Below are 27,970 nucleotides of genomic sequence, written 5' to 3'. Positions count from 1 at the left end.
TACAAATGCATATTACGGAAAGGCTTCCTCATTGACAACATGGTGGGCCATGGTGAGTTCTAAAACATGGACCTGCTGGATGGCAAATTATTACGGTGATTTTAGCTTCTTAAGCTGCTTTTCATCAAAATAACACAAGACCATTCTTGGAAACAAAAATAATTGAGGATTTTGAAACTAGCTAGTCTTCTTTTCTTTTCAATTAGAAAAGTCTAATTTGTTTTTCCATAAAGTTATTATGCAAAATAGACAATATACGAAGTAGTATATTTGTGATGTTTTGGCATAGGTGTTTCCTGCATTTGGAGTTTTCTCACCTAAAAATATGATGAGACTTTGGGACTCCTAATGGGAAAAAGAGAGTTAAATCATGAGATCTGGATGGCAGAGAACTCAGGAGTTGCCATCTCCCCTGTTATAGAAATAAAATAAAACACTCAAAAAGTGAACATGTTCTGCCTGCAAATAAAATAGCTTTAAACCTGAGTAGAAGAAAATGAATATTTGTAAAAAAAAAAAAAAAAAAAAAAAACTGTTTGCACCAGTATTGCAAATCTATCATTTTAATGAATAATCAATTGTACAACTAGGAAGCCTTGTTTATTTAAAGATTGCCTTAGACATCTGCATTATTTTGGATAGTCAATGTTATTTGGTTATTAAATTGCTCTGTAGACTTATTCTGCTTCACTTTAAACAATTTCATTTTATGAATAGCATTGGTTGATTCATTATCATGTTTGTGATAATCTATTAATGTTAATAATACACAAAAACAGATTATTATCTAGAGTCTCTTTGGATAGTGAGGTAGGCAACATGTAAAATTGATGGATGGATGGATGGATGGATGGATGGATGGATGGATGGATGGATGGATGAATGAATGAATGAATATGGAAATTTAAATCTGACTTAAAGAATTTGAATAAACTGCAGAAAATACTAGATTTTCATGAAGGGAAGAAATCCTTAATGCTAGCGTCTTTAGCACTGTAGTATTCAATGATATATTGAAGATAGTCTAACTTGAAGGAGAAGATAACATTTGACCTACTGATAAGTATTTCTACCCTAGATAATAATGCTCAAATAATGACATTTATCCTTTTGAAATAATTAAGCCAAAACACTAGAATCACATGGTATGTATGTAGTTCCTTTGATGGCACATCTCAATATAACAAATAAAACATCAGCCTTTCATACATGGCCTGTTTTGATTTTTATGATACAAGCACTGTACATGGAGCTTGCAAAATAAATTTAGAGCACATAATGCATAGGACAAGAAACACCTTAGTGCAAGTAGAATAGTGACCTAGACCTTTGCAATAATGTAATGATTTAGCTTGATAGAATTTAGCTTGCAAATGCAAGGTGAAGAAATGAACAGTACAATTCTACATGTGTTTACATGGTGGTCTTTGATTATATACCTCATTGATTACAAATGAGACTTCCAGATTCCAGAATTATTTTGAGAATGGATTCCCATCAAATACTGTAATCTCAGAGAAGGTGATCAGATCTTTAATTTTATCAGGAAAATTAGGATGGATATAAAAACATTTTGCCCTAAGTTACATCAAATGAGTCCACAGTAACTGAAGACAAGTCAATCTAGTGAGCGAGGAACTAAATCATGTCATGTAGAAGGTGGAGGAAGCAGGAGGTGGTTCAAAGGATACAATTTAACAGATCAGGAGTGTAGAGTTATTACCCTCAGACAAAAAAAAAAAAAAATCAGGAGGACTCTAGGAGCATCTTTTCTGACTAACAAATTTACTGAAAGACATAACTTACATGATCTGAATTTCATTCCATCAAATGCAAAAAAATGGCCAGACTGGTGTAGGATTTAAACTTGGATGAAGGAGGCAGTGGAAAAGAGAAGAAGACAGCATTAATATACAGATTCGGCCTACATGTGAAACTAATTACAGTACCTTATCCATGAATCACCATCAAAGCTGACACAAGCTAAAGCACAGAACAAGTCAAAGAAGTAATGCAAGATCAGACAATGTGGAGACCTGCCCCATAGAATCACCAAGAGTCATACAGACTGAATGGATAACATCGTATCTGTGAACGGTTGTTGTGTGTTAAAAATCCATTGTGTATTTTGAGACCATCTGAGAAGCTTTTGGATATGTTCAGCAGTCATATGCAGATATTTTTCTTTATACAATTTTAGTTGAGCAGAGAAGACAGTTCTCGTTCATTTTTTTTATTTGTTTAATTATATAAAATAGAAAGAAAAAATAGAAATAGGTGATCAAGGGAAGGAAAAGGAATGGGGAAAAGAAGGTGTGAGATACAAGGGGGGGGAGAAAAAAAGGGGGGGTTGTTTTCCGACTCTTCTTAGCACCGTACAAGATAAAAACAGTCCAGCCTCAACTTTTTGCTTTTACACAATACGTAACTAACCATTTCTGTAACTAACTGTAACTAACTTCTGTAACTAACTGTAACTAACCCAGAGGGATGCGGTGGCTCGGAATCCCTAGCACCATGTAACAGAGTGAGCTCCCATTACTTGTCCCAGCTTCTGCCAACCTAGCAGTTCAAAAGCACGTAAAAAACGCAAGTAGAAAAATAGGGACCATCTTTGGTGGGAACGTAACAGCGCTCTGTGTGCCTTCTGCATTTAGTCATGCTGGCCACCTGACCCCAGAGACGTCTTTGGACAGTGCTGGCTCTTTGGCTTAGAAATGGAGATGATCACCGCCCCTAGAGCCAAAAACGACTAGCATGTATGTGCAGGGGAACCTTGACCTTAACCATTTCTGTAATGACAAATCTTTGTGATCAACAAAACCAAAGTCAACATTTCCTTTTTTTTTTTCATCACAAGCACAAAATGCAGAAATGATATCCAAGTGAAAAACATGTTTAAATATATTTTCCTCTTTGAATAAAATAATCAATTTAACCATTCCTGCTTTATCTTCCTTGCTATGGAAATAGTATGTAATAATCTTTGTGAACTGTCACCATTTTTATTAACAAGATTCATTGTATTCTTTAACATTTTTTTACCTTACTGGAGGGAAAAAAAACACTCTTTTTTTCACCCTTTTTTGAAGTGCTAAACTGTCTTTAAACAATTTTTTAAGTCAAAACTTTCTAATGCATATTTTTTTTAACTTGTTAACGTGCAAGCTTTAAACTTCAATATTAAATTTAGATCCCTCCCTGCAAACTCTCCTTGTAAAATATTTTTTTTCTTTTATAAACATCCTTTTTAAAACATAATTTTTTTCTTTAAACTTGTACATCATTTTCTTTAACTTTCTCTTAATGCAGGTACTCTCAAATACATTTTCAATAACGTTTGCCTACTTTAAAGGTTGCCTACTTTACTTAAGAACTTAAGACAGTTCTCAAACCTGCAATAATCTTGCCCTCTTTCCAGTATCGTTTCTATATTGGCAAAAGGTTTGGCACTCTTGAAACATGCACACTCTGTATGAGATGAAATCCCAGAAGCTCATAGAGATTCACTCTGTTAAAACAGCTTTACCCATTCTGTCTTTCAGACACTTTCACACTTGGTTGATAGCATTCAGGAGGGGCGAATGTATGTTACAATGATGTTGTGGGATGAGGAAGTGTGATCCTGCCCTCATGCAACTCAGATTGTTTGGAGATAAACAACTAGCTAAGGCAATGTTGTGTTTGCTAATGACATTTTATCATTTACTTGTAATTCATAAATGATAAAATTCTTACCACATGGCAGGACAATACAGATAATCAAGCTGTGATTAATTAGGTATAATCTCTTCAGGCTCTCAAAGGGTTTTAAGATACCGAAACAATCAAACTGTATCATGTGTGATACAAGATAAATGAATAATCAGATATCTACTGAAAAATCTGACTGCATACAAATGAAGACAAAAAGAGTCAAAGAAGTTAATAGTCTACATTTTAAAGTAGCAACAGATAATCAGGTTCATTGGAGTATATATTAAGTGAGGAACAAAAACCAACATTTGATCCAGTCCACAGAAAAAACAAATTTTCAGGAACCAATCCAATAATCAATCCAATCAGGGTCAATCCATAATCACTTCAGTCAGAGTGACAAGCATTAATGCTGTGTGACCACTATGACTGCAGTATTCCAGCTTTCTGTATAGGTGATATATATACAGCTGATAATGAAACATAAAAGAGTCAAATGCAATTTTTTTCTCCCATAGTTAAGAAAAAAGAAGAAGAGAGAAGTACCGAGGGGTGTTCTTAGAAGACAATGCATTATTAGTCCACTGTCTGTAATAACAACATAGCAATTATTTCAATAGATAAAGGATTCAAAAGAATACAGTTCAGGCATTGGCTCAAGAATCCTGTGACTACTTGGAACCATGGCTAAAAACTAATGCTAGGAAAGGATTCTTATTGGTTTTCTAAGGAAAGTAACAGTTATACCTTCTTGCTTGGACACTATTATTAAGTACAGTAAACTACATGGGAAAATTCCATTATGAATGAAAAAGAATCTAGGTTTACAGTTTGGGTTTGGGTTAGGGTTAGGTCTACTTAGAATCATGGCCTAAAACTAATGTGAAAGATGGATTCTTAGAGGTTTTCTAAGGAAAATAACAGTTATAGTTTTAAATTGGGAGTTGAATATGACACACAGTAAATTACATAGGAAAATCCCATTACCAATGAAAATGAATCTAGAGTTAGGGTTTGGGTTTGGGTTAGGCTACTTGAAATTATGGCCTAGAAATAATGTGAGGGATGGATTACTAGAAGTTTTCTAAGGAAAGTAATATCGTAGCTCTTAGTTCACACTTTATTATGATGTAGAGTAAAATACTTGGTAAAATCCCATTGCCAGTGAAAACAAATATAGGGTTATGATTAGGGTTAGGGTTAGGTCTACTTGGAATCATGGCTGAAAATAAATGCTAGAGATTGAGTCTCAGTAGTTTTCTAATGAAAGTAACAGTTACAGGTTTTTGTTGGAAGTTTATTATGACGTACAGTAAATCAAAGTGAAATTCAACAGGTTCTAACAGGTTCTGGAGAACCGGTAGCGGAAAGTTTGAGTAGTTCAGAGAACTGGTAAATACCACCTCTGGCTGGCCCCAGAGTGGGGTGGGAATGGAGATTTTGCAATATCCTTCCCCCAGGAGTGGGGAGGGAATGGAGATTTTGAAGTATCCTTCTCCTGCCACGCCCACCAAGCCATGCCCACAGAACTGGTAGGGAAAAAATTTGAATTTCACCCCTGCAGTAAATTATATGGGAAAATCTCATTACCAATGAAAATGAATCTAGAGTTAGGGTTAGGGTTAGAGTTAGGTCTACTTGGAATCATGGCCAGAAACTAATGTGAAGGATGGATTCTTAAAGGTTTTCTAAAGAAAGTAACTGTTATAACTTAAAGTTGGGACTTGATTATGATGCACAGTAAATTACATGGAAAAATCCCATTGCCAATTAAAATGGATTGATGGTTAGGGTTAGGGTTTGGGTGAGGTCTATGTGGAATCATGGCCTAAAACTTATGCAAGGGATGGATTCTTAGAGGTTTTCTAAACAAAGTGACAGTTATATATTTTCATTCGGACTTGATTATGATGAACATTAAGCTACATGGAAAAATCCTATTGCCAGTAAAAATCAATCACAGTCAAAAACTAATGCCAGGAATAGTTCAATTTCTTAGATAATTTAGGAGGACCACCTTAGAAGCTTAAAGACTTCGCCCCACACATTAACTCCATGGGGAAATTCATCAAGTTCACACAGGAAGGTGTTGAGTAAAACAGTCTGGCCTTCTTGGATTGTGCAGTACACATTAAGGAAGATAGAAGCCTTAACACTGAATTTTACAGCAAACCCACACGCAGAGGTCAGTAGTTGCTTGATTCCCAGCATCCACTTGAACACAAAATGGGAGTGATCAAAACTTCAGGGTGAAAGTTTGACTACCAGGGAGATGAAAATGAACTAAAACACATCATGGAAACTCTAGTCTGCTCGTTGACTGTTCATCTGTCAACAAGATGAAGAGTCAACAAGAACTGAAGCCATCTTCAGTTTGACATTTTGTCCCGGGCATCCAATGTAGAGAATGGTTGAGATTAGCTGTGTGGATCAATTTTGTTTAAAGGGTGGTTCACTATGTAGGCAATTCATTTTAGTTAGTAGTCATTTATTCAATAAGTATTTTCTGTTATCATCATCATCCTCTTTTAACAACCCCATAATCCCTTGAGAGCTGAAGTCTGGAGAACTGAATGGAGCTGTGTGTTTACTGGCTTGATGCCCTTCCTGTTGCCAATAACTATTTTCTGTTATGTTCCTGCCCTTTTTAAAAAAAGTTGGCTTCTATAAAGTAGATGTACTGTATGTACATACATGGCTCCTCTCTATACATTGTTTGGGCAGATAGGAAGCCTCCAGGTTAGGTATCAGCCTGAGTTAGTGACCTTAAATTAATAAAATGGGGAGACTGGGAGCATTTCAAAGTATTTTCTCTCCATTTATAGAGGTGTTTTTCAGCCTATTTTTGTTGCTTGAGGGCAGTCAGGACCTTTAAGGGCCATGTCAAGTTGTTTGCAGTTGTTAATATGTCAAGTTGCTTAGAGGAAAACTACAGCTATTCTATATCTTTGGGAGGTGTGAAATAAAAAGACAAAGATATCATTGGATTTCTGCAATGAGGTTTAGGAAGCTCTGAGCTGTGTTTGGAAAACTGGAACCTCAGCCAAGATCTGTTTCTTTCCTCCTTTAGGCAAAGTTTTCTCTCCCCCCCCCCCCCACATCCCCTTATATCATTCGGTCTCCCTTTTTATTTTTCACTCAGTCCTGTTCAGGTCTGCCATTTTGTTTGTTTTGCCCTGCAACCCCTGCCTTTTTCGTGTACTCATCCCTACAATCTTTACCACTCATCGTCTTTCTTCTTTAATATATTTCACAAGATATCTAATTTCCCCAGTCATATTAAATTCCATCATTCTATCAGCAAACAAATACCTGTCTGTCTATCTATATGGGAGATTGCTGGAAACTGGCTTCTTCCTAAAATAGTAACGGCAAGCAAGAGATCTACCCAGAAAAACAGCACTTGTCAGTTTCTGTGAAGTATTTTTTTTTCTTCCTTTCGTTCAATCCCATCTAATTCTTGGAGACTGCTAGCCAAGTCTCAGCAATTTTTTTGACAAGGTTTCTTTAGAAGGGGTTTGCCATTGCCTCCTTCCTAGAGCTGAGAGAGAATGATTGGTCCAAGATTATGCGACTTACATTTTGCCTAAGGCAGGACTAAAACTCACAACTGCCTGGTTTTCACCTAGCTGGCTCACTAAAGCAAATTATAATTTGGTTTTATTAATTGTAATGTGACTTTAAAAACTAATTAAAAAATAGGTGCAAGTATTTTACTAAATATAAATCTTCCCTTTTACCCACGAACTTACAAAGGGAGTTTCTTCTATTTTATCAGCTCCATGCTAGGAGATAGTTTAGGCCAAGGAAGTCTGATTGGTCCAAAGTCATCCAGTGGCTTTTCATGGCTGAGGATGGATATGAATCAAGGTCTCACCAGTCCTAGTCCATCATCTTAATCACTGTGACAGACTGGCTATATATGTCATTATTCATGTATTTGACTGATATGTCATTATTCCTGTATTTGAGTCATATGGCCAGCCATCTCACATACTGAGTGGGCCACAATTTTAAAATAAAGACAGATGCAATTGCTAAAAATAAGCCAAAAATAAAACACTCACAAAAATCCTTAGCATAGTCAGGAGATGGGTTTCATTGCATACATGGGGCCCCAGGCTCAAGGGCCTTATGCAATATTTACTTGTATTTACTTCTATTTTGATAATAAAATTCCTTCTCTACCTATTTACATTCCTAAATAAAGTATTAATCTTAACAGTGGGACATGAAATTGTCAGGCTCCAAAACCAAGAAAGACATGCTGAGGTTCTTCTATCCAGTTTCCTTTATGGTTCCTCACCTATAGATAGAAATCTTGCCAAACTTAAGCAGACTATCTTCACCATTAAACATATACTCTGAGAATCATTAGGAAGAAGCTGCCTTAACTCTCTTCTTCCCAAACTTAGCTATCTCTTGGTCCTTTGGAATGCCCACCCTTCCTCCCTCTTGGGAATCCAGAATACATTCCACTATAGTAATATGCCAAATGGTCACATCAATTGGAGATGATGGGGTTAATCTACCACATTGTGAAAGCTACAATAGAGACATTGTCATCCATATGAATGGGCTTTATGCTCCAACTTCATCCACTACTACTACCCCATACTTCCATCATGTTGCTTGAGGTCTTTCTTCTCTTTCCTTCCTCCCTTTCCTGACTCTAGGCAGGCTACTCTTTTATCTTAAAAAGCAGTGAGTGAAACAGGGACATGAACTACAGCTCGAAAAACATGTTTTATTCAAATACACGTTGTGTTTTTGTGCATGTACAAAGCATACTCTGTTGTGGTCCTCCAGTAACCTGCGGAGCTGGCAGCAGAGTTGGACAGTGAGGAGGCTGGGGAGGACCATGGGCCAGTCCTGGAGTCTGAGGAAGGCTCGGACAAAGGCTCTGCATCAGAGGCAGAGAAAGGTCTATCTGGGAGGCACGTGCTGCCTCCAGAGCCTCCAGAGTCAGACCTCAGTGAGGCAGAGGAACAGGGAGAGCCTGTTCCCAGTGCGCGCATGCTAAACAGCTAAAACAAAAGGGATGACTCAGGAGTAGGGTTGGGAGATGATTGGCCCCTCCCATAAGACTTAAAAGAAGAGCAAAGGCTCATGGGCCTTTGCAGGAAGCAACATTTGTTCATTCAGTTCAGCTTAAAGCCTGAAGCTCTGTTTGATTCTGGACTCCGTGTGACTTTGCCAATTAGGTCTTTGGTAGTGTGTTAAGGGAGATAAAGGTGGGTGATTATCCCAAAGGACTCTTTATAACTAATTGGGACTCCTCTGTGAATGAACAGAATTCACAGCTGTTGCAATAAAAGAGGTTTTGGGGACTACTCGTGTGTTTTAATGACTCAGAAAGCCTAGGTCAGAACACATTCATATGGAGGTACTATGAACTGATTCACACAATTAGATCTTGATGGCAAAATCAGTCCTACAACTATAACACTAGCTGTATGGTTGATTGAGGCAAACCACAAACTTATATCAGGAAAAGAAACAAAACCAGCCTCCTCTTTCCCAAGTCCTTCTCCTTCCTTCTTTTTTTACTCAGTGAAAACTTTATTGATTTTCTGCTTCCCTTCTGTATGGAACTCTGAGGAGTTACCAGTTCCTTATCATTATTCACACCCAACCTTTTTCCTCCTGTTGGGTTTGGCACAGGGGTGGCACCCAAGTCACAGGAAGACAGCAGGCATGTGGAGCCGGAGAAGGGGAACCTCCCACAGAGGAAAGACGGAAGGACATTTGGACAGATTATGCCAAGAATCATTTGTCTAGTTCTTTTGTTGTCAATTAAATGTTACAATCCCTCCCTCTGTCCTCTGTTCATTTATTATGTACCCCTGCTTTGCTAACCTTTTCCTTCCCAGCTAGCTTGTGTGCAATTTATCATTCTCATGACTGCAGGTAAAAAGGATCCAGATACTTGGGTTATTTTAAATAGCTTTGATTCTCCCTTTCATCAAGTAGTTTTGTCTGGTCATTGCAAACTGTTGCATATTTGACTTCAAGCTTGTTAAAGTGACTTCCTTTGAAGCCAGAAGAGTATCTAGGGGCACGGTAGGAGAAACATAGATTAAAAAAAGAAGAAGCGGAGCAGTGGATTTTTGGTGGGCGGGCTGGCAATAGGGAAATTAAGGAAGTGGAAACAAAGCAAAGCCAAGTCTGAGGGGCAATGCACAACCCAGACTGACAAAAAGCAGTCATCACAATTCACACTGAGGACAAACAATGAATGGTCTGCGTGGTTTGTTGCTTAATAAGATTTTTTTAAAAAAAATAATTCAGTAAAAGTTTATTTCATTATTTCCGTTTAAGTTAATGGGACCGATGGATAAACCTCTGGAGAAGAAAAGGGCTATCTTTGTGTGAGGGTTATGGAGTAAATTCAATATACGTGCCGTTTCACTTACTGGCCGGGCTTTGTTCCTTCATTTCCTCCTGAATGTCAACTTGTCTTCATTATCTTTTGCTCTCAGACTGAGTCACACACTGACATGGCACTGTGCCAAGATGTAAATGCTGCCTTTAGGACTTCTTCTAATTTCTCACCTTTGTCTGCCTCTTGTCTCCTCTATCATAAGGATGCCCTGGGCCTTTTTTTCTCAGACTGTTTATTAGAGTTGCAATCTCCCTTTAGAGAACATCAGTTCAGAATCATTGATGTTTTAATGGCAGCGTGATTGAAAGCAGACAGACACGCACCACAAGTGCTGGAGAAGAAAAGAAAACTGAGGTCAGAGCCAACAAAGGAACATGGCCAACTTGCACAAAACAATGTTGTTTACACCAGGGTTTTACTCATGCACACAAAGGAACAACAGAACTGTCAGTTCAAATGAGACTGCAGCTCCCCCCACCCCCCAAGAAAGAGAAAAATGGCAAGAAACTGATTTCCTTACTTTTGGAAATAGTAGCTATATTTACATGAGTTTACATCAATGGTGGGTTTCTACCGGTTTGCCCCAGTTTGGGCAAACCTTTAGTGGCAGTGGTAGGAGGCTCCGCCCACCCACCTGGACATCATCATGGATGCTCTGTGCATGCGCAGAAGATTTTGTGCATGTGCAGAAGCGCCACAAGCGAGAAAAACGCACTCACGTGCGCTCACAGTTCTGGACTGGTAGCGAAGGTAAGTGGAACCCACCACTGGTTTACATAATTATGTAAGTTCATGAGTAGGCTTGTTTTGTCAGCACCACCTTTGCATAAATCATCCACAGATAAACTATATGGAGAACATAAGCAGACCTCCCCCCCACCTCTCTCTCTCCCTCTCCCTGATATGTTTCCCTGATATAATGTAGCTCTGCTAATTTCTGTTATCTCTCTGTAATTCTATTTTAAAAATATTGTTCCCTTTCAGCTACTTATCTAGCTCTATCTTGCTTACACTAAGTTGTCTTCACTTCAGGAAGGGGCTTGCTGTTAGACTATTTTATATAATATCCAGTGATTTTTGGTTTACTACATGAAAAGAAAGGAACTATAGGCCTTTTTATGCATATCCATTATAACCTATGGCTAAAACTTTTACTGAAGTATTCGATCAGATTAAACAGATCCAAATTTCAATTTCCTGCCTTCAAGTCTGAAATGTCCAGTCTAAATCATTGTTTCCATTTTTGAATCTGACATTCAAATTGCACGTGGTTATCTCTTAAACTGCATCCAAATGAAAGAATAGAATAGAATAGAATAGGATAGGATAGGATAGGATAGGATAGGATAGGATAGGATAGGATAGGATAGGATAGGATAGAATAGAATAGAATAGAATAGAATAGAATAGAATAGAATAGAATAGAATAGAATAGAATAGAATAGAATAGAATAGAATAGAATTCTTTATTGACCAAGTGTGATTGGACACACAAGGAATTTGTCTTGGTGCATATGCTCTCAGTGTACATAAAAGAAAAGATACGTTCATCAAGAATCATAAGGTACAACACTTAATGATAGTCATAGGGAACAAATAAGCAATCAAATCATATTAGGAAACAGTCAATATAAATCGTAAGAATACAAGCAACAAAGTTACAATCATACAGTCATAAGTGGAAGCAGGTGGGTGATGGGAACGATGAGAAGATTAATAGTAGTGCAGATTTAGTAAATAGTTTGACAGTAACTGAATGCCGGATCCAAGTATGGATTCCTTTATGGTAATTCTTTTTATAAGTGAGACTGAAGAAGTATTTCTTTTTGAAGTCATAAGAATTATGATTAGGCAATAGCTAAGAATGGATTACTTGTGGTGCTACTTAATCTGGAAGACCATTCTGTGTGTGCAATTGCTAAGCACCTGAACCTATCCTAAAATTCATTTTTAAAATTATCATACCTAGTCTATGCTTTTATTTGTCTGAAGGTTACTAGATTTCAAAATACCATGTTTGACAAAGTTTTTTTAAATGGTGTGTAACAGTATACTCAGGGAATCAGATTAATTGATTCAATAATGGTCATAAACACTTTAAGAAAAAAAGATAAATTGTCCCTCTCTAGTCTCATATTGTTTTATTACATGTATGTTAAAGTTGCTATAATTTATTTCCATAGGCTTATAGACCATTTGTCTTCAAACACAATAAAAAGGAATTGGAATGCCTAAATCCTTTTATATAGAGGAGGAAATTTTTAATACCAACACAAAGTTACACTGCCTACTGAGACTGCAAATACATTTTACCAAATTAACTGCTGAAGTACAATGCACAATTCAGTGTTATTTTGTGATACAATGTCTCAAGTAACAGTTCAGTAGCATGTGTTCTTCATGATTTGTATAAAATGAATCTAATATCATTCCTCATCAGATAACATTAGGAGTAAATGGAAGATGAAGAAGAGATGAATTTTTTGAATTTGAAAGTAGTCATAAGAAACATCTATAATAACAGCCTCTATTATGATAGCCTGAGATATTTTTGAAAGACAGAAGTTAGTCTATTGTGTTACATATAAATATTTTTTATGATGTGTCATTCATTGGAAGGATTTAGTGTTTAGAACTTTAGCGATTCATCATTGTAAAATTTAATCCATGATAAGTTATACTGGCTTTGAAAATAAGTGCAATATATAAGTATTAGCTCCCACAAAATCTGTTGAGCACTCTAGATTTTATTACATTTCACTAGGACTGGGACTATGATTTCTAAAGTCTAGACATGGAGCAAAATATATACTACAAGTTACAGTAGTAGCAGATTTGTGTGTGAGAGAGGGGGGGGGGAGAGAGAGAGAGAGAGAGAGGATAAATAGAGTCAAGGTGGCTCAGTGGTTAGAGTGCAGTACTGCAGGCTACTTCAGCTGACTGCTAGCTGCAGTTCAGCAGATCGAATCTCACTGGCTCAAGGTTGACTCAGCCTTCCATCCTTCTGAGGTGGGTAAAATGAGGACCCAAATTATTGGGGGCAATATGCTGACTCTGTAAAAACCTCTTAGAGAGGGCTGTGAAAGCACTATGAAGTGGTATATAAGTCTAAGTGCTATTGCTATTGCTATTGCTATTGCTAGAGGAGAGGAGAGGAGAGGAGAGGAGAGGAGAGGAGAGGAGAGGAGAGACGGGTGGGGGGAGAGAGAGAGAGAGAGAGAGAGAGAGAGAGAGAGGGGGGGGGAGATTTAGAAAAGAAAAAAACCATAGTTTTTTTCTAGTTAGATCTAGTTAGGTTAAAAAAAGACAGATTAGAGGAATATTAAACAATCCATTGGCTTAAATTTTGTCAAAAGTATTTCTAATTCAGCTCACATCTCTAATCAAAAATATATTCCATAATATAGTCATCAAAACTGTAGATGAAAATGTTGTGGCTGTTAATCAAAGACTGTAAAATCACCCATAGTAATTCTTTAATTTATTAAAAAGCCTTACTTCTATCGAATTGGAATTCTCATGTTAGTTCCAAGAATTTCAACAGCTTTGTCTTCTTGCTCATACTGCGAGGCAGTGGTGAAATCCAATTTTTTTTACTACCGGTTCTGTGGGCATGGCTTGGTGCCTGTGGTGTGGCTTGGTGGGCATGGCTTGACGGGCGTGGCAGGGGAAGGATACTGCAAAATCTCCATTCCCTCTCCACTCCTGATGATATGTATCAACTGCTGCATATGACAAAGAATGTGAGTGTTCTGTTCTCAGAGGTTAGCCAGTTAATTATGATGATGCCCAGTTATACAGCATTCTCACTGAAGATGGTTTTGGGATTGGGGTGATGTCCTAGCTTCAGTTCAAGCATACAAATAAAAATATATCATTTCCTTCAGATGTTTACTCATATCATTATTGGTTTTTACTACAACTACTTGGGGAATTGGGAAGTTTTCTAATTTTGGGGAGACTGACATGTTGCTTATTTAAAACTGTCAGCCCTTCTGAGAATTTTAAAATTGGTTGAGATATGAATGTTCTAAATAATATATTCCAGAAGTCAATTTGTGAGGGGAAAAAAAGCTTAGGATCATATGGAATTGGCTTAAGGCTGAAGGAAACAACCTATGTTTGCAGCCACATGAGTGCAATCCATGATTTTCAGACTTTATAAGGCTTCTAGATCTTATAAGAACCATAGTGGCACAGTGCAGTATTTCAGGCTAACTCTGCCCACTGCCAGTAGTTCAATCCTGATGGGATTCAACGTTGACTCAGCCTTCCATTCTTCCAAGGTTGGTAAAATGAGGACCCGGATTGTTGAGGGCAATATACTGACTCTGTAAACCACTTAGAGAGGGGTATAAAGCACTGTAAAATGGTATATAAATCTAAGTGCTATTGCTATTGCTAGACAGATATTAGCAAGGGAGAATAGCAGAGGATGCTATAGACTACTTCCTGTTATAAAAAAAGGCATTCCTATTGCCGCCACCTCAGATTGTGATATAGTAACTTAATCAGGGCTACTTGTTCTGGGGAAGACCATGACTGTGTCCCTTATTTTAATTTAAATGAATTACTAGCTTGGTAGATTAAGGAATGCTGCACACATGGTGTATATGGATATCAGCAAAGCCTTTGACAGAATGTCTCAAGATATTCTTTCACAACATAATAAAATAGGAACTAAGTGATACAACTGTTAGATTCACAGGCTGAAAAAGCACACTCAAAGAGTGCTCACTAATGTCTCAAGATATTCTTTCATAACATAATAAAATAGGAACTAAGTGATACAACTGTTAGATAGATTCATAGGCTGAAAAAGCACACTGAATTTAGGGAGGGAGGGAGGGAGGGAGGGAGGGAAGGAAGGAAGAAGGAAGGAAGGAAGGAAGGAAGGAAGGAAGGAAGGAAGGAAGGAAGGAAGGAAGGAAGGAAGGAAGGAAGGAAATAACAATGACAGAATAACAAAGAATAACAAAATAACAGAGTTGGAAAGAACTTTGGAGGTCTTCTAATACAACCCCCTGCTCAAACCAGAGACCCTATCCTTGTGATTGTGAACCTATGGCATGCATGCCAGAGGTAGCACGCAGAGCCCTCTCTGCTGGCACACGCGCCATTGCCTCAGGTCAGATCTCCGTGGCGTTTCTTTCGTGAGCTTCTGTTTCCCTGCAAACGATGAAACAGAAGCTCACAAAAGAAAAAGATCTGACTTCTTGCCACACTGCCAGTGTTGGGATGCCCCACCTCCCGCTGTCCAGCTGGTCTTCGGGTCTCTGCTGCTTTCGCGCATGTCTGTGCATGTGCGTATTTGCACATGCACACCTTTTAGTTTGGGCATGCGTCCTTGCGCAGTTTGGGCACTCGGTGTCTAAAAGGTTTGCCATCCCTACCCTATCCCATTCTGTACAAGGATCTGACCAATCTTTTCTTTAAAACCTCCAGTGATGGAGCATCCACAACTACTGGAGGCAATTCATTCCACTGATTAATTGTTCTAACTGTCAGGACATTTCTTCTTAATTCTAGGTTGGATCTCTCTTTGTTAAGTTTCCATCTGTTGCTTCCTGTCTTGCCCTCAAGTGTTTTGGAGAATAGGTCATCCCCCTCTTCTTTGTGACAGCCCCTCAAATATTGGAAAATCTGTACTGAGTATAGTGACATTATACCCCAAAGTACAAAGTGCAATCAAAGAGCATCTGTGAAACCATAATAGAAAAATTACTCTGTTCAGGAATTGGTACTATTAGGAAATAAACATCTAAAGTGAAGGGACTATTTTATATTCATCCCAAATTTTGAGATTTAGAAGGAAAAAGACAAGAAGTTGGTACCTCTGGGAAAAATTCTGCTAGAGCAATCCTTCTGTTTCCAAACTGGCTGTGTGCGCTCAATAGTAAAATCACTATTCTTGAAAAATTTCACATATTACTCGACAGCTGGTTAGATGGTACCCTTGACAACTGTTCTGGTTAATCAAGGGTATCAATGCAGCTATTGCTTTGCTGTTCCGTGGCAATCATTTCCAATTCTCTCCTTAATATCAGCACATTACAGGTAAAAGTGTCTTGATTTCTGAGACCCCAAGTGATATGGTAAGCAGGTAAAGCTGGTTTGTTATGCAAGGATGGGAAATTAGCAGAGAGCTCCACATTCAATTGACTGAGCCTTCTGGTTTATACTTATAAGCAGGGCACAGGATTGCTGAAAGCCCAAACGTCTCTGTTTTAAGATGCCCTGTCAGTGATAAATCTCTCTTAGTCCTTGGCACAAAATCTGGCTGCCTCTATTCTGCAGGGCCAAGGTCAGAGCCTCCCACTGCTTTGTATCCATTCAATTTTTTAGGCTCCCAGAGTTGACATTTTAATTGTGTTGGATCTCTGTGCCAGCCCCCTGGAAATATGGCTGTGGCGATAACACCGTATAAGAACGTAATTGGTGTAAACAAAATTTCCCTAAGTATGTTTGCATGAGCATGAATGCGCTGGGTTGTTGTGGTTTTTTTTTTACATGATTACATTAGATAATTATAATTCATGAGTGCAGTTAGCGAAATCGTAAGTCTCGGGACCGAACCTCATCCAGACTGTCAAAAGCATAATCAAATACTTTGCCATGTTTCCCTTGATATAAGCAGGAAGCTGAAGTAATCATGCTGTCAATTAGGGCTTAAGTTAGACTTCTCACTGACTAGAGAGATTTGGCAAGTGGTGGTGGGGTGGGGGTGTAGATTTCCAAGCAATGTGCAGCTTGAAGATCCTTTTTTAACATGTGTGTTTACTGCCATCTGGTGGGGTGGAAGTGCTGAACACCTCACCATTTTGCCAAGAACAAGTCCCTGATGCAAGCTAAACATTGGCGCTGTGCTTTGAGTTTTGAAAAAGGCCTCAGTATTTATTAGCTGAAGCAGATTCCACTAGACAGCAACTGTAGGCCTCGGAGAACCTTCTACAAATAAAATTGCTGCCCACATTTTGGGAGGAATGAAACTTCAGCAAAACAGGGTGGAGTGAAGATGGCGATTGTGCTAAGTAATTGTGCTAAGTAAATATTACCAGCACTCCTTATTTATGACGAGTTTAAATGCAAAACGGCTAAGTGATTAATCTGCATCTAAAGAGAAATGAAATTGACTGGAAGGTGAATCTTGATCTAGCTTTGTGGGCTTGGAAAGGTCATGGCTTTTCTGATGGTATGAAAACTTCCAGAGCATGATTAATTCTTTTATACTATCCTTAGATGAGACTAATAGTCCAGGGTAGCAAAATCTGTTCTCGTAGACCAAGTATTAAATACAACTCTTTCTCTAACTCAGGGGTCTCCAAACTTGGCAACTTTAAGACTTGTGGTCATCAACTCCCAGAATTGCCCAACCAGCCAGTCTGCCTAGGGAATTCTGGGAGTTGAAGTCCATAAGTCTTAAAGTTGCCAAGTTTGGTGACCCCTGCTTTAACTCATTTAAAAGATAAGATTTGGAGGCAGGAATCAAGGCTACAGTTCTGCCAAGAGATCTATGAGCAATTTACTTAATCTTTATTCATATCTCTAAAATTGGTATACTTTTATTTACAATTTACTTTGCAGAAGGATTATCAAATCAAATAAAAAAACCTGCACTTATGAATTTTAAAAATGCTTTTTTTCAAACAGAAACTTTTATTATAGTGCAGAATGTGTTTATAGTTGGACTTTAAGCAAGGATTAAGGATTGTTTAAAGGATTCAATCAATGATAGTTTTCCAAAGTAAAGATGGCTGATGAAAAAAGTGTGTTTAAGTGTTACTAGACAGTGCAGCTTTTCTCTCCTTGACAACCTCATAAAATACTGCTTCAAATAAGTACTTGGATTAAAGTCATATTGCTTGTAGGTTTTCTGGCCTTAAAACTTCTCTTTTCATTTGGTGTGAAGTAACAGTGAACCATAATAATAAGAAAAACAGATTACTCTTCAGTGTTACAAAGGAATTTCATCTCCGCTATGCACTCAAAGTTGAATTAAAACAGAGACATCATGTGGCCCATAAAACCCAGTGCCATTCCTATGAGATAAGTTGTTGTGTTTACAAAATGGAAGAGGCCATTTTGTAAAGTTCTTTTCAAGTACAGGTAGTCCTCGATGATAATTGAGCCCAAAATTTCCGTTGCTAAGTGAAACAACTGTTAAGTGAGTTTTGCCCCATTTTATAACCTTTCTTGCCACCGTTGTTAAGTGAATCACTGCAGTTGTTAAATTGGTAACACATTGGTAAGTCAATGTGGCTTCCCCATTGGCTTTGCTTGTCAGGAGTTCTCAAAAGGTGATCAAAGGACTCCGGGATACTGCAACCGTCATAATTATGAGTCAGTTGCCAAGTGTCTGAATTTTGATCACATGACTATGGGGATGCTGTGTCCTGTGGAGCCAAATCACTCTATGCCTCCTTGTTAGGATGTTTAGACCAGACTGAATGGGAAAGGAAAGGTGCAAACATTGGCTATTCTTCCTTTCTACCCTGATCTGCTATAGACTGTTGTAGCCCCGCTCTCTGAGCCTATCTCATCGGAGGAAGAAGGCTCCAAACATGAAGAAGAGGAGTCGGCCAGGCCTCCCTCTCCAGGCCCCTCCCCTCTGGTACTTCCTCAAGTGCCGGCCGAGGAAGAGGAGATTAGCCAGGAGCCAGGTGTCTCCGATGAGAGCGAGGGAGGTGATCTGTCGTTCCTGGATCCACGCCAACGAAGGCGTGATAAACGGTTGCAGCAGTTAAGGAGGCGTGCCAGGGATTATAACTGAGTCACTGGACCACACCCCAGAGACTATATAAGAGAGTGTGGTGGCCATTTAAGACTCTGTGACGGATAAAAACTAACTCTGGCTAGTCACTTGAACAACACTTAAAGCTGCCGAAGGTTTCTTGTTTGGAACTGGACTATTTACAAATGTGTGTATTTCTGTTTATCTGGTGAAGGGATATTAAGTAAAAAGCACTTGGCAGTTGGTGCTCATATTGCTGCCAAGTTTTTGATAACAAACTGTGCGTGCCAAGTGCTTCCTTTAACCCTCGGCTGGCTGTGTTTGTGTGTGTGGAGACGGGGACAGAACATAGACAGCTTAAGAAAGATTCTATGTTTCATAGGCTTTGGAGGGCTTTTAGTCCAACCATCTGCACAAGGCAGGAGTCCTTATACCATCCCAGACAAATGGTTCTCCAATCTTTTCTTGAAAACCTCCAGCAATGGAGGACTGGGAGACAAGCTGTTTTGTTGTCTAATTGTTCTCACTGTCAGGAAATTTCTCTTCATTCCAGGTTGGATCTCTCTTTAACAAGCTTCCACCCATTGCTTCTTGTCCTGCCCTCAGATGAAATTAAGACGTGAACTTTTGGTAGAAGGGCAGAGAAACAAGTGTCTGGCTGGTTAAGTTGAGATAGTCCTCGACTTAACAACCATTCATTTAATAACTGTTCAGCATTACAACAGCACTGAAAAATATGGCTTACAAGCAGTCCTCACTTTAAAACCAGAACAGCATCCCCATGGTCATGTGATCACAATTATTTGTTTGCTTGGCATCCAGCATGTATTTACAATGGTTGCAGTCACCTGGAATCATGTGGTTACCATTTACGAACTTCCCACCAGTCTCTGACAAGCAAAGTCAATGGGAAAAGTCAGATTTGGTTAAAGACCGCATGGTTCAGTTACGAAGTGCAGTGATTCATTTAACAACAATGGCAAAAATGGTCATAAAATTGGGCATGACACACTTCACAATTGCCTCGATTGATGACAGGAATGCTGGTCTCAATTGTGGTTATTGGTCAAGTATCTGTATTTTATTCCCTTACTGGACAGCTAGAGGAGGTCCTGGTGAATCTTGGAGGAAATGTAGCTTTCCAAGGACACTGGCTGGGCCCACAACTCGGCATCTTGAAAACGATTCTAAAAATCAAAAGCAACAGAAATGCTTTCAACTTTGAAAGAAAAGAAAACATTGAAGAAAAATAACAAAGAACGAAAAAGAAATATTTTTGCTTTCTCTTCTCTTACTTTTTTCTTTCTTATTTTATATTAGCTTTTATCTTCTTGCTTAAAAGTTTTAATAAAAATTATATACAAAGAAAACATGCTTTTAATCTGCTTGTGAAATCAAGTGATGTTCCGCAACCTTTCTGCAGTTTTCACCAAAGGAAGGCAAAACAATCTTATTGGTTTTTTTAAACACAGCTGAAAATTAAAACTGACATGTTTACCAGGAACACAGAAACACCTTGAAACATCAAAACAAGCTCAACACTAAGAAAATACTACTTGCCATTTTGCCAAGTAACTGAAAACACTACTATTCATTTTTTTCCCCACTTGTCATCTTTCTTGGCATAAGGTCACTTTCTTATCTAGAAAAAAAGTGTTTTTATATAATGTACTGAACTCAGTTGATCATTTGATGTTTTCCCCTAATTTGATCAACTAGACTTCTTGCTGGGGAGGGAAAAAAACTGGAAATTAGATACCTGGGCAGGTTCTGGAAAGTATGTATTAGGCTTATGAGTAGTACATGGGGTTGAATTGATACATTCACAACCTTCTTTTCTTGTTCTGAGGGAATCTGGGTAAAGACTAGACTAGACTAGACTAGACTAGACTAGACTAGACTAGACTAGACTAGACTAGACTAGACTAGAATAGAATAGAATAGAATAGAATAGAATAGAATAGAATAGAATAGAATTCTTTATTGGCCAAGTGTGATTGACACACAAGGAATTTGTGTCCGGTGCATAAGCTCTCAGTATACATACAACAACAGTGATAAATCATTATCATAGTCATTGTAAAAATATATTCATCATAAAACACTAGATACAACACTTAGTGATAGTCATGGTTACTAAATAAGCAATCAACATAAATTATACTAGGATACTAATTAAACAATTTAAATCATAAGATACAAGCAACAAAGTTACAGTCATAAGAAGATAAGGTGATGGGGTATAGGGAAGATGAGAATAATGACGGTAATACTGACTTTCTAGATAGTTTGACAGGCTGTGGGAATTAGTTGTTTAGCAGAATCATGGCATGGGGAAAAAAAACTGTCCTTGTGTCTAGTTCTTCTGACGTGCAGTGCCCTATAGCATCGTTTTGAGGGTAGAAGTTGAAACAGTTCATGTCCAGGATGTGAGGGGTCTGTAGATATTTTCACAGCCCTCTTCTTGGCTTGTGCAGTATATAGGTCCTCAGTGGAAGGCAGAAAGGGCTTCTTTAATTTAAATGTGTAATCCAGCAATTCAGGAATTGAATTAATCCATTGTCTTCCAGCTAATGCAGAAACTTTTCTGCAAGTTTATGGGGAGTTCAGCCAAGATCCTAATCACTGACTGGAATGGGAAGGTGTCAGGGCTTTGGACTTTATTATCTCTGTTCAGCCTCTCCTTGTACACTGGTTGACCAAGGAGCTCTGGGGGATGAAGTTCCAGAAGAGAGACCTGGAGAGCTGTTGGAAGAAACTTAAAATGAATCTGACCATACATGGATAAGAGATCATATTAGGGATTACTTTGTGGTGATAAGGGTGGCCAAATGTCACTATTTCTCCACCATTATTTCATCTGCTGAGCCAGAAGCGTATTTAAGTGGACCTGGTCTCCACTTGGTAGGGAGGACCTTAGTGCATCTCCTGAGCTGCTGTGAGGATTATTTACTGTAGGCATCATTTCTCTTCTTTTCTCCAGGGCTGGTTTCATTCAGTGTTGGTTATAAGAAGAAAGGCAAGAGTTAGATCTTCTGTAAGGTGCTACTATTCTTTCTCCCTGTGTGAAACCACTAGGCGAGGTCATCTGCATTTGAAGTTCAATAGTATCAGTACACTGAAGATATACAATTATATCTTTTGACCCTGGGCCATCCAAATGAGTCTGTTGATCTAGGTCCTGGTGCCTAGATGCTAAGCATGTATGGATAGAGAGGAACCATCTCTAAAACAATCCATCCAAGACTAAGTGCCTTTGATAGGATGGTAGGGATTTGGCTCTCTAGACTTGGAGATATTTCATCTTTTACCTTTGATAGTGTCTCACTTACACATTCAGGGCTGGTGCACAATCTGGGGGATATTCCTGGACTTACAGCTCCTGCTTTGATAAGGATCTGGCAGCTGTGGCAGGAAAGCCTTTGCACAATTTCATCTGTGCCAGTTTCAGCCTTTTCTAGAGAGGGGGGTTACCATCCTGCCCTACTAAACTCGTGACTTGATTACTGCAATGTGTATCGTGGGAATGACCTTGTAAACCACCCAGGAGTTACAGGTGGTCCAGAATGCAGAAGCACAGACAGCAATGGGCATGCCTCAACATGCCCATTTAATACCTCTGGTTCATGATCTATACTAGTTGCTAGTTTGTTTATGGAGAGTCTCAATCATCCTGTTCATGGTTTTCCCAAGGGTGCTTTTTCAAAACTCAACTGGACTTTGTTTTTCTTTGAAGACATTTGTTTCTTCTCCGAGAAGCTTCTTTAGTTCTGGCTGAATGTTGAATGATGGATTGATTTATATTCCTTGCAGTCCTCTGGTCATTAGCACTCTTTCTGGGAATTGTTGAGGTCACTCGGAGGTTTATCTGTGCCTCAGGGTCACCTGAATAGTGCAAATGGATATGGAACCATATTGGAGTTGGTGAAAGGACTGTGTTATAAACAGGAGAGAGGTGGTGTCCCCCCTCTGTTGAGAGAGACATTATGATTCAATCTTAATTGTCATCTTTTTCAAACCAGCAGTTAGAAAATTGCTAGTTTGCATCTGATTCAAGATTCTGGTCATTAGCCTACATGATTCTACATGGCATAGGGACTGGTTACTTGAAGGACCATCTGTCTTCTATAGTGTCTGCATGATTGATTTGATCTGGCAGGGTTGATGTGCTTCAGGTTCCTTCAAATAAACAATATCAGGTCCCTTTAAATGTGCCTTCTCTGGTTCTTGCCTTTACTTATCATTTTTGTCTATTGTATTTAGGGAGGGAGGGAGGGAGGGAGGGAGGGAGAGAGAGAGAGAGAGAGAGAGAGAGAGAGAGAGAGAGAAAGAAAGAAAGAAAGAAAGAAAGAAAGAAAGAAAGAAAGAAAGAAAGAAAGAAAGAAAGAAAGAAAGATCTCTTCATTGTATGCATATAGACAAGGACATTGAAAATTGTACCGAAGACTGTTCCTTTGATTCTCTGCCAAGGAAGATAGGCAATAAGATTGCAAAATTTAGTGTGACAGCCCAGAAATAGGATGTATGTTGATATCGTATTAACATACAAAAGAAAAAAAAATACTAATTCAGTACCTTGATTTATTTTGATGACAAGAAATCCAAAGAGATTATGGATCATCCTGGCCTTAATGGCTTTCTCCTCGTTTCATTGGGATTGGGAAAATAGCATTCTCATGCAGATTGGCTCTTTCCACAAAGATGGATGGGGATCATAAAGCACGCCACGGATTCCTGCGAGGAGCTCATCATTGGGGTTCAGCTGTTAAATGGGATTTCCAAAAGAAGCATGGAGAGAAAGAATGTCTTCGCTGATCTGAGGACTCTTTTTAATTAAATTCTTGCACATTATGGTGTCTCATTTATCAACCCCTGAAATAATAATTAACACTCTTGGGGGTTTTCCCCCTCTCAGAAAAATAATAACTAAGAACAATTACAGGAAAGCCCTCCTTTAGGGATGGATATTTTTGTCATTGAGAATATATGTAGCATTCCTATCCCCCTCATAACCACACTTTATCACTTTTACCGACACTCCCCTCTTCACGTTCTTAATACGGTATTGGATTTTCGGGTATTTATATTACAAATGCCTTTAACTTTGATGTTTGACACTCCTTTGTAGATTATACTTTGATAGCACCTTTCATGAGCTTAGATAAACCTTATCTGAGTGAAATCAGAGGTACAGCCATTCATTCTGCATTGCCCTGCTGTTTCCCCTGTAGGCAGGGGAAGGGAACTGTCTGTCTGTCACTATCATTTCTGGTGGGATATCCTGCATTTTTTGAATTGCGGGAGTCCCAGAGTCACCCAGAGTCATTTGCTGAAATGGACAGCTATTGAAATTGAATAAATAAATAAATAAATAAATGTCCTATTTTCTTCTGGGCTTGGACTGCACCATTGGTAAATGTGTACAACTCAAGGAAGTTTACAGGGAGAAGGTCCTTGCGTGATCAGCTATTCTCTTTGGTCTTTCTGTTCCCCTTGATTTTAAACCCAAGCTAATGTTGCCTTGCTATGTGGCTTTGTTTTCCAGTCATTCCAGAGCTTTGATTGATTGATTATAGCCATTCTTCAGTCCTTTGATAAAAGGTGGGTAATAAATCTTCCGGCAATTAAATACACGCTGCCATTGCAAAGCAATACATGTAGCCCCAAGCATTGGCTCTGGTTCATAGACTCAGTCAGCTGAGCTGTCATGTTCTCAGCTATCTATCTGCTAACCACTCTGTGTTCTTTTACAGGTGTTGATGCGTGTGAAAAGCCAGGCCTGTCTTCCACAATAAACATACCATTCATGTTGGCGGCATGTTTTCATAATCTTTCCTGTTCACTTCCAAAACAGTAATGAGTTTTCTGTTTCCTTCCAGCTATATGTTGTCTTTGGGCAGCCCTGAAGGTTATTGTCTGATTGAAATGGCTGCAGATGAAATTCCTTCTGTCCATCAGAGGACCTCTCTGCCAGCGCAAATGACTCAGGTGAACTTGCCAAGGAGACCCTCAAATCAAATGTTAGCCCATCTATTTTAATATCTCTTACAAAACGCCCATGACATAATTTTGAATTAGTTGAAGCATATTAATAGTGATGTTCATTTAAGATGCAATCAACTGGGGTGGGGTGGGGTGAAATTCTCTTGCATTTCCCACTGCTGTGAACAATATGGCTCTTGCTACAGCTTAATTTCAGTGGGATTTTTATGGGAGAACTCCCTAGTGGTGGTCTTAAGGGGCTACTAAAGCTTCATGTTCAGCCAAGACAGTTGATGGATTGCTTACACAAAGCAGTTCATTTATGAACAGCGGGAACATGTACCACAGTGATGAGTGTCTATATTAAGACTGACACCTTTTTGCAATTTAGATAATTCCATACATGTTAAGATGAAATACCTATCATCTCTAACACACACTCAATTGTTTTATAATAATTTTCTCTGCCCAACAAAAAGGTAGCCAAAGAAGGGGGGAAAAAATATTATTAAGGAGCAATTGTTAGGCTTTATGTTAAATAAATGTAGAAGCAAACAATTCATGAAATTTGTTTAGTTAGTTCATTTATAGCCGTCTAACTCCTAAACAACCTAAACATTAGTCAATTAGGTTATCTTATTTAGGGCACAAAAAATGAAGGAAATACAAACTTAGTTTTCCATAGATGACTTTTCAAGAAGCAACTCGACTTTTCTTTGAAGACATTTCACTTCTCATCCAAGAATCTTCTTTAATTCTTCTTCAGAACTAAAGAAGCTTCTTGGATGAGAAGCAAAAAGTCTTGAAGGAAAAACGAAGAAAGTCCAGTTACCTTTTGAAAAAGCACCTTTGGGACAACTGTGACCTGGATGATTGAGAACCTCTATAGACCAAATTAGTTTTCTTGCTGTGACATCATTTTTTGGGGGGGAGTTTTGCTGCCCAGAAAGAGTAGGGCTTTCTTTATTAATATAGCTGCATGTATCGGCTGCTAATTTGGGAAGTAGATTCAGCAATAATAGCCTCTCCTTTCCTGGACAAAGGCTTCTATAACTCTAGTTATTTTCTTTTTATTTCCTTGATACTCAAGTTCTTTAACAAGTGACTTGTCATGGGGTTTTTCGGTAAAAGTAAAGCACTTTGCTGCTAATTTTCTACTTCGAATGCTTTGGGATATCTGCTGCTTCTTTTCTTGTTGTTTAGAACAGTCACATTCTATAATGCTTTTATCCCCTTGACATTTTCCAGACTTATAGAGAAAATGGGCCAGACTTCACTTAAAAAACAAATAATGCTCTTTGGATGAGGCCAAACCTCCGCTCCCCATGCTTTTCCTGCCCAAACCATTCTGAGTCAAGAAGCATATAATTTTTTTATTATTATTATATACTTTATTCATGAAACTCAAGTCAACTGAACATTCAAAAATGCATCACAAATACTATTGATTGGTGCTAATGGTTGATACAGGTTGCTGCCAGCATTGTGTTGTTGTTGTTGTTGTTGTTGTTGTTGTTGTTGTTGTTGTTGTTGTTGTTGTTATACCACACAGCAGAAAATCTTGGAATGGACAAAAGTCTGGACCAGGCCTGCTGAAATTTTCTTTCTTTAAATGCAGAAGAAGACTTCTTAAAAGAATTGATCTAAGAATCGTAATATATTTCTGTCTGTATTTTCTGACACCTTGCCAGATAGATTCAGAACTAAAAGGAAGGGTGGCCTGTCTTTGCAATTCTGGAATTTGCCACATTGCAGAGGGCTACAATATGAAACGATCCCATAGACAAGAGTAATTTACTTGACCTAACTTCCTGGGGACCTTCCCTCAGATTTTCTTTCATGAATAGAAAACAGTACACAATTTCAGCTGTTCTTATTGGAGCTTTTATCTGTATGATCTTTTTTAGCTTATCTTTGGGCCAATATTCCTTGGAAATGTCCCTTCTCATCGCATAAACATTCATCCAAATTCTGGAAAGATTTATGGCTTCAGGGGCTGCATCAGAGAGTTGCAAGTCAACACTCAAGAACTCTCCATTATAGAGGAAGCATTGGAAGGACAGAACATTGACAACTGTAATATTCCGGTTTGCGACTATCATCCATGCCGCAATGGTGGTACATGCACAAGGTAGGCATAAAGTCATCGCAATTATATATGTCAGTGCATCATTTGACTTATTCCTTGGCTTGTTTGTTTGCAAAAGTTATAGGTTGCCCTATGTCATACTGGCTACAGTTAGTCTTTGACTTACAACAATTCATTTAGAGACCATTCGAAGTCACAATGGCACTGAAAAAATGACTTATGATTGTTTTTCACACTTACGACCGTTGCAGCATCTCTATGGTCATGTGATCAAAATTCAATCACTTGGCAACTGACTTATTGTTATGACGGTTTCATGTCCTGGGGTTATGTGATCAATTTTGGCAACCTTCTGACCAGCAAAGTCAATGGGGAAGCCAGATTCATTTAACAGCCATGTTACTAACTTAACAACTGCAGTGATTCACTTAACAACTGCAGCAAGAAAGGTTGTAAAGTGGAGCAAGACTCACTTATCAACTATTTCACTTAGCAACAAGAATTTTGGGCCCAGCTGTGGTCATAGGTTGAGACTACCTGTGGTATTTTTCTATTGAGTTTCCAGAGGTCTTGCTTGAAAAGTAGGAGCTACTCTTGTTGTTTCAAGATAGATTCAGAGAGCGAGTCCTCAGCCGATACACAGAGAGAACTAAAAAGAATTGGTCAGGGGTATTTAAGAAGGAATTCCTAATAAATGTTCCCTCAAAGTCAAGGGTTTGCACTTGGTTAACCTCTGAGATTGAGGAAGGGATAAAAAGCGGGGAAAAGAAGACTTTCTGTTTGTGCCCTTAGAAACAAATCTGAGGGTAAATAGGCAAGAGCTTGTGATTGTGACCTGCAATTGTGACATATTTATCTTCGTGCCTACAAACAACCTGATATAGGTTTACAGCAAAATAAGCTTGTGGCAATCCTTGAAGGAAAAAATCAAAGGATTGGAGTCCTAAATGACCATGTTTCAGCTGATGATAGAGGATGAGGATTCATCAGTGCAAACTAAGGAGGCCAAGGATTGGTTGCAATTTTTTGTTCCAGTGAGGGAAAAATAGGGAGGACAGCACAAGAAGATGTAACTATACAACAAGTT

General features: G+C 38.5%; 1 protein-coding gene across 1 annotated transcript in view; it reads left to right on the top strand.

Annotated features, from left to right (window-relative positions):
- Window positions 1-27,970, top strand: part of EYS (EGF-like photoreceptor maintenance factor) — a 765,120-nt gene that overhangs the window by 647,213 nt on the left and 89,937 nt on the right. The window contains exons 36-37 of the mRNA XM_087882471.1: window positions 24,692-24,800; window positions 26,702-26,925. Of these exons, the coding sequence (XP_087738597.1) occupies window positions 24,692-24,800; window positions 26,702-26,925 (333 nt within the window). The remainder of the gene's footprint in view (window positions 1-24,691; window positions 24,801-26,701; window positions 26,926-27,970) is intronic.

Source organism: Pantherophis guttatus, chromosome 1 (genome assembly GCF_059756535.1).
Source record: "Pantherophis guttatus breed Tessera chromosome 1, ASM5975653v1, whole genome shotgun sequence".
NCBI classification, from domain to species: Eukaryota; Metazoa; Chordata; class Lepidosauria; order Squamata; family Colubridae; genus Pantherophis; species Pantherophis guttatus.
This window is presented reverse-complemented; position numbering and strand designations above follow the sequence as displayed.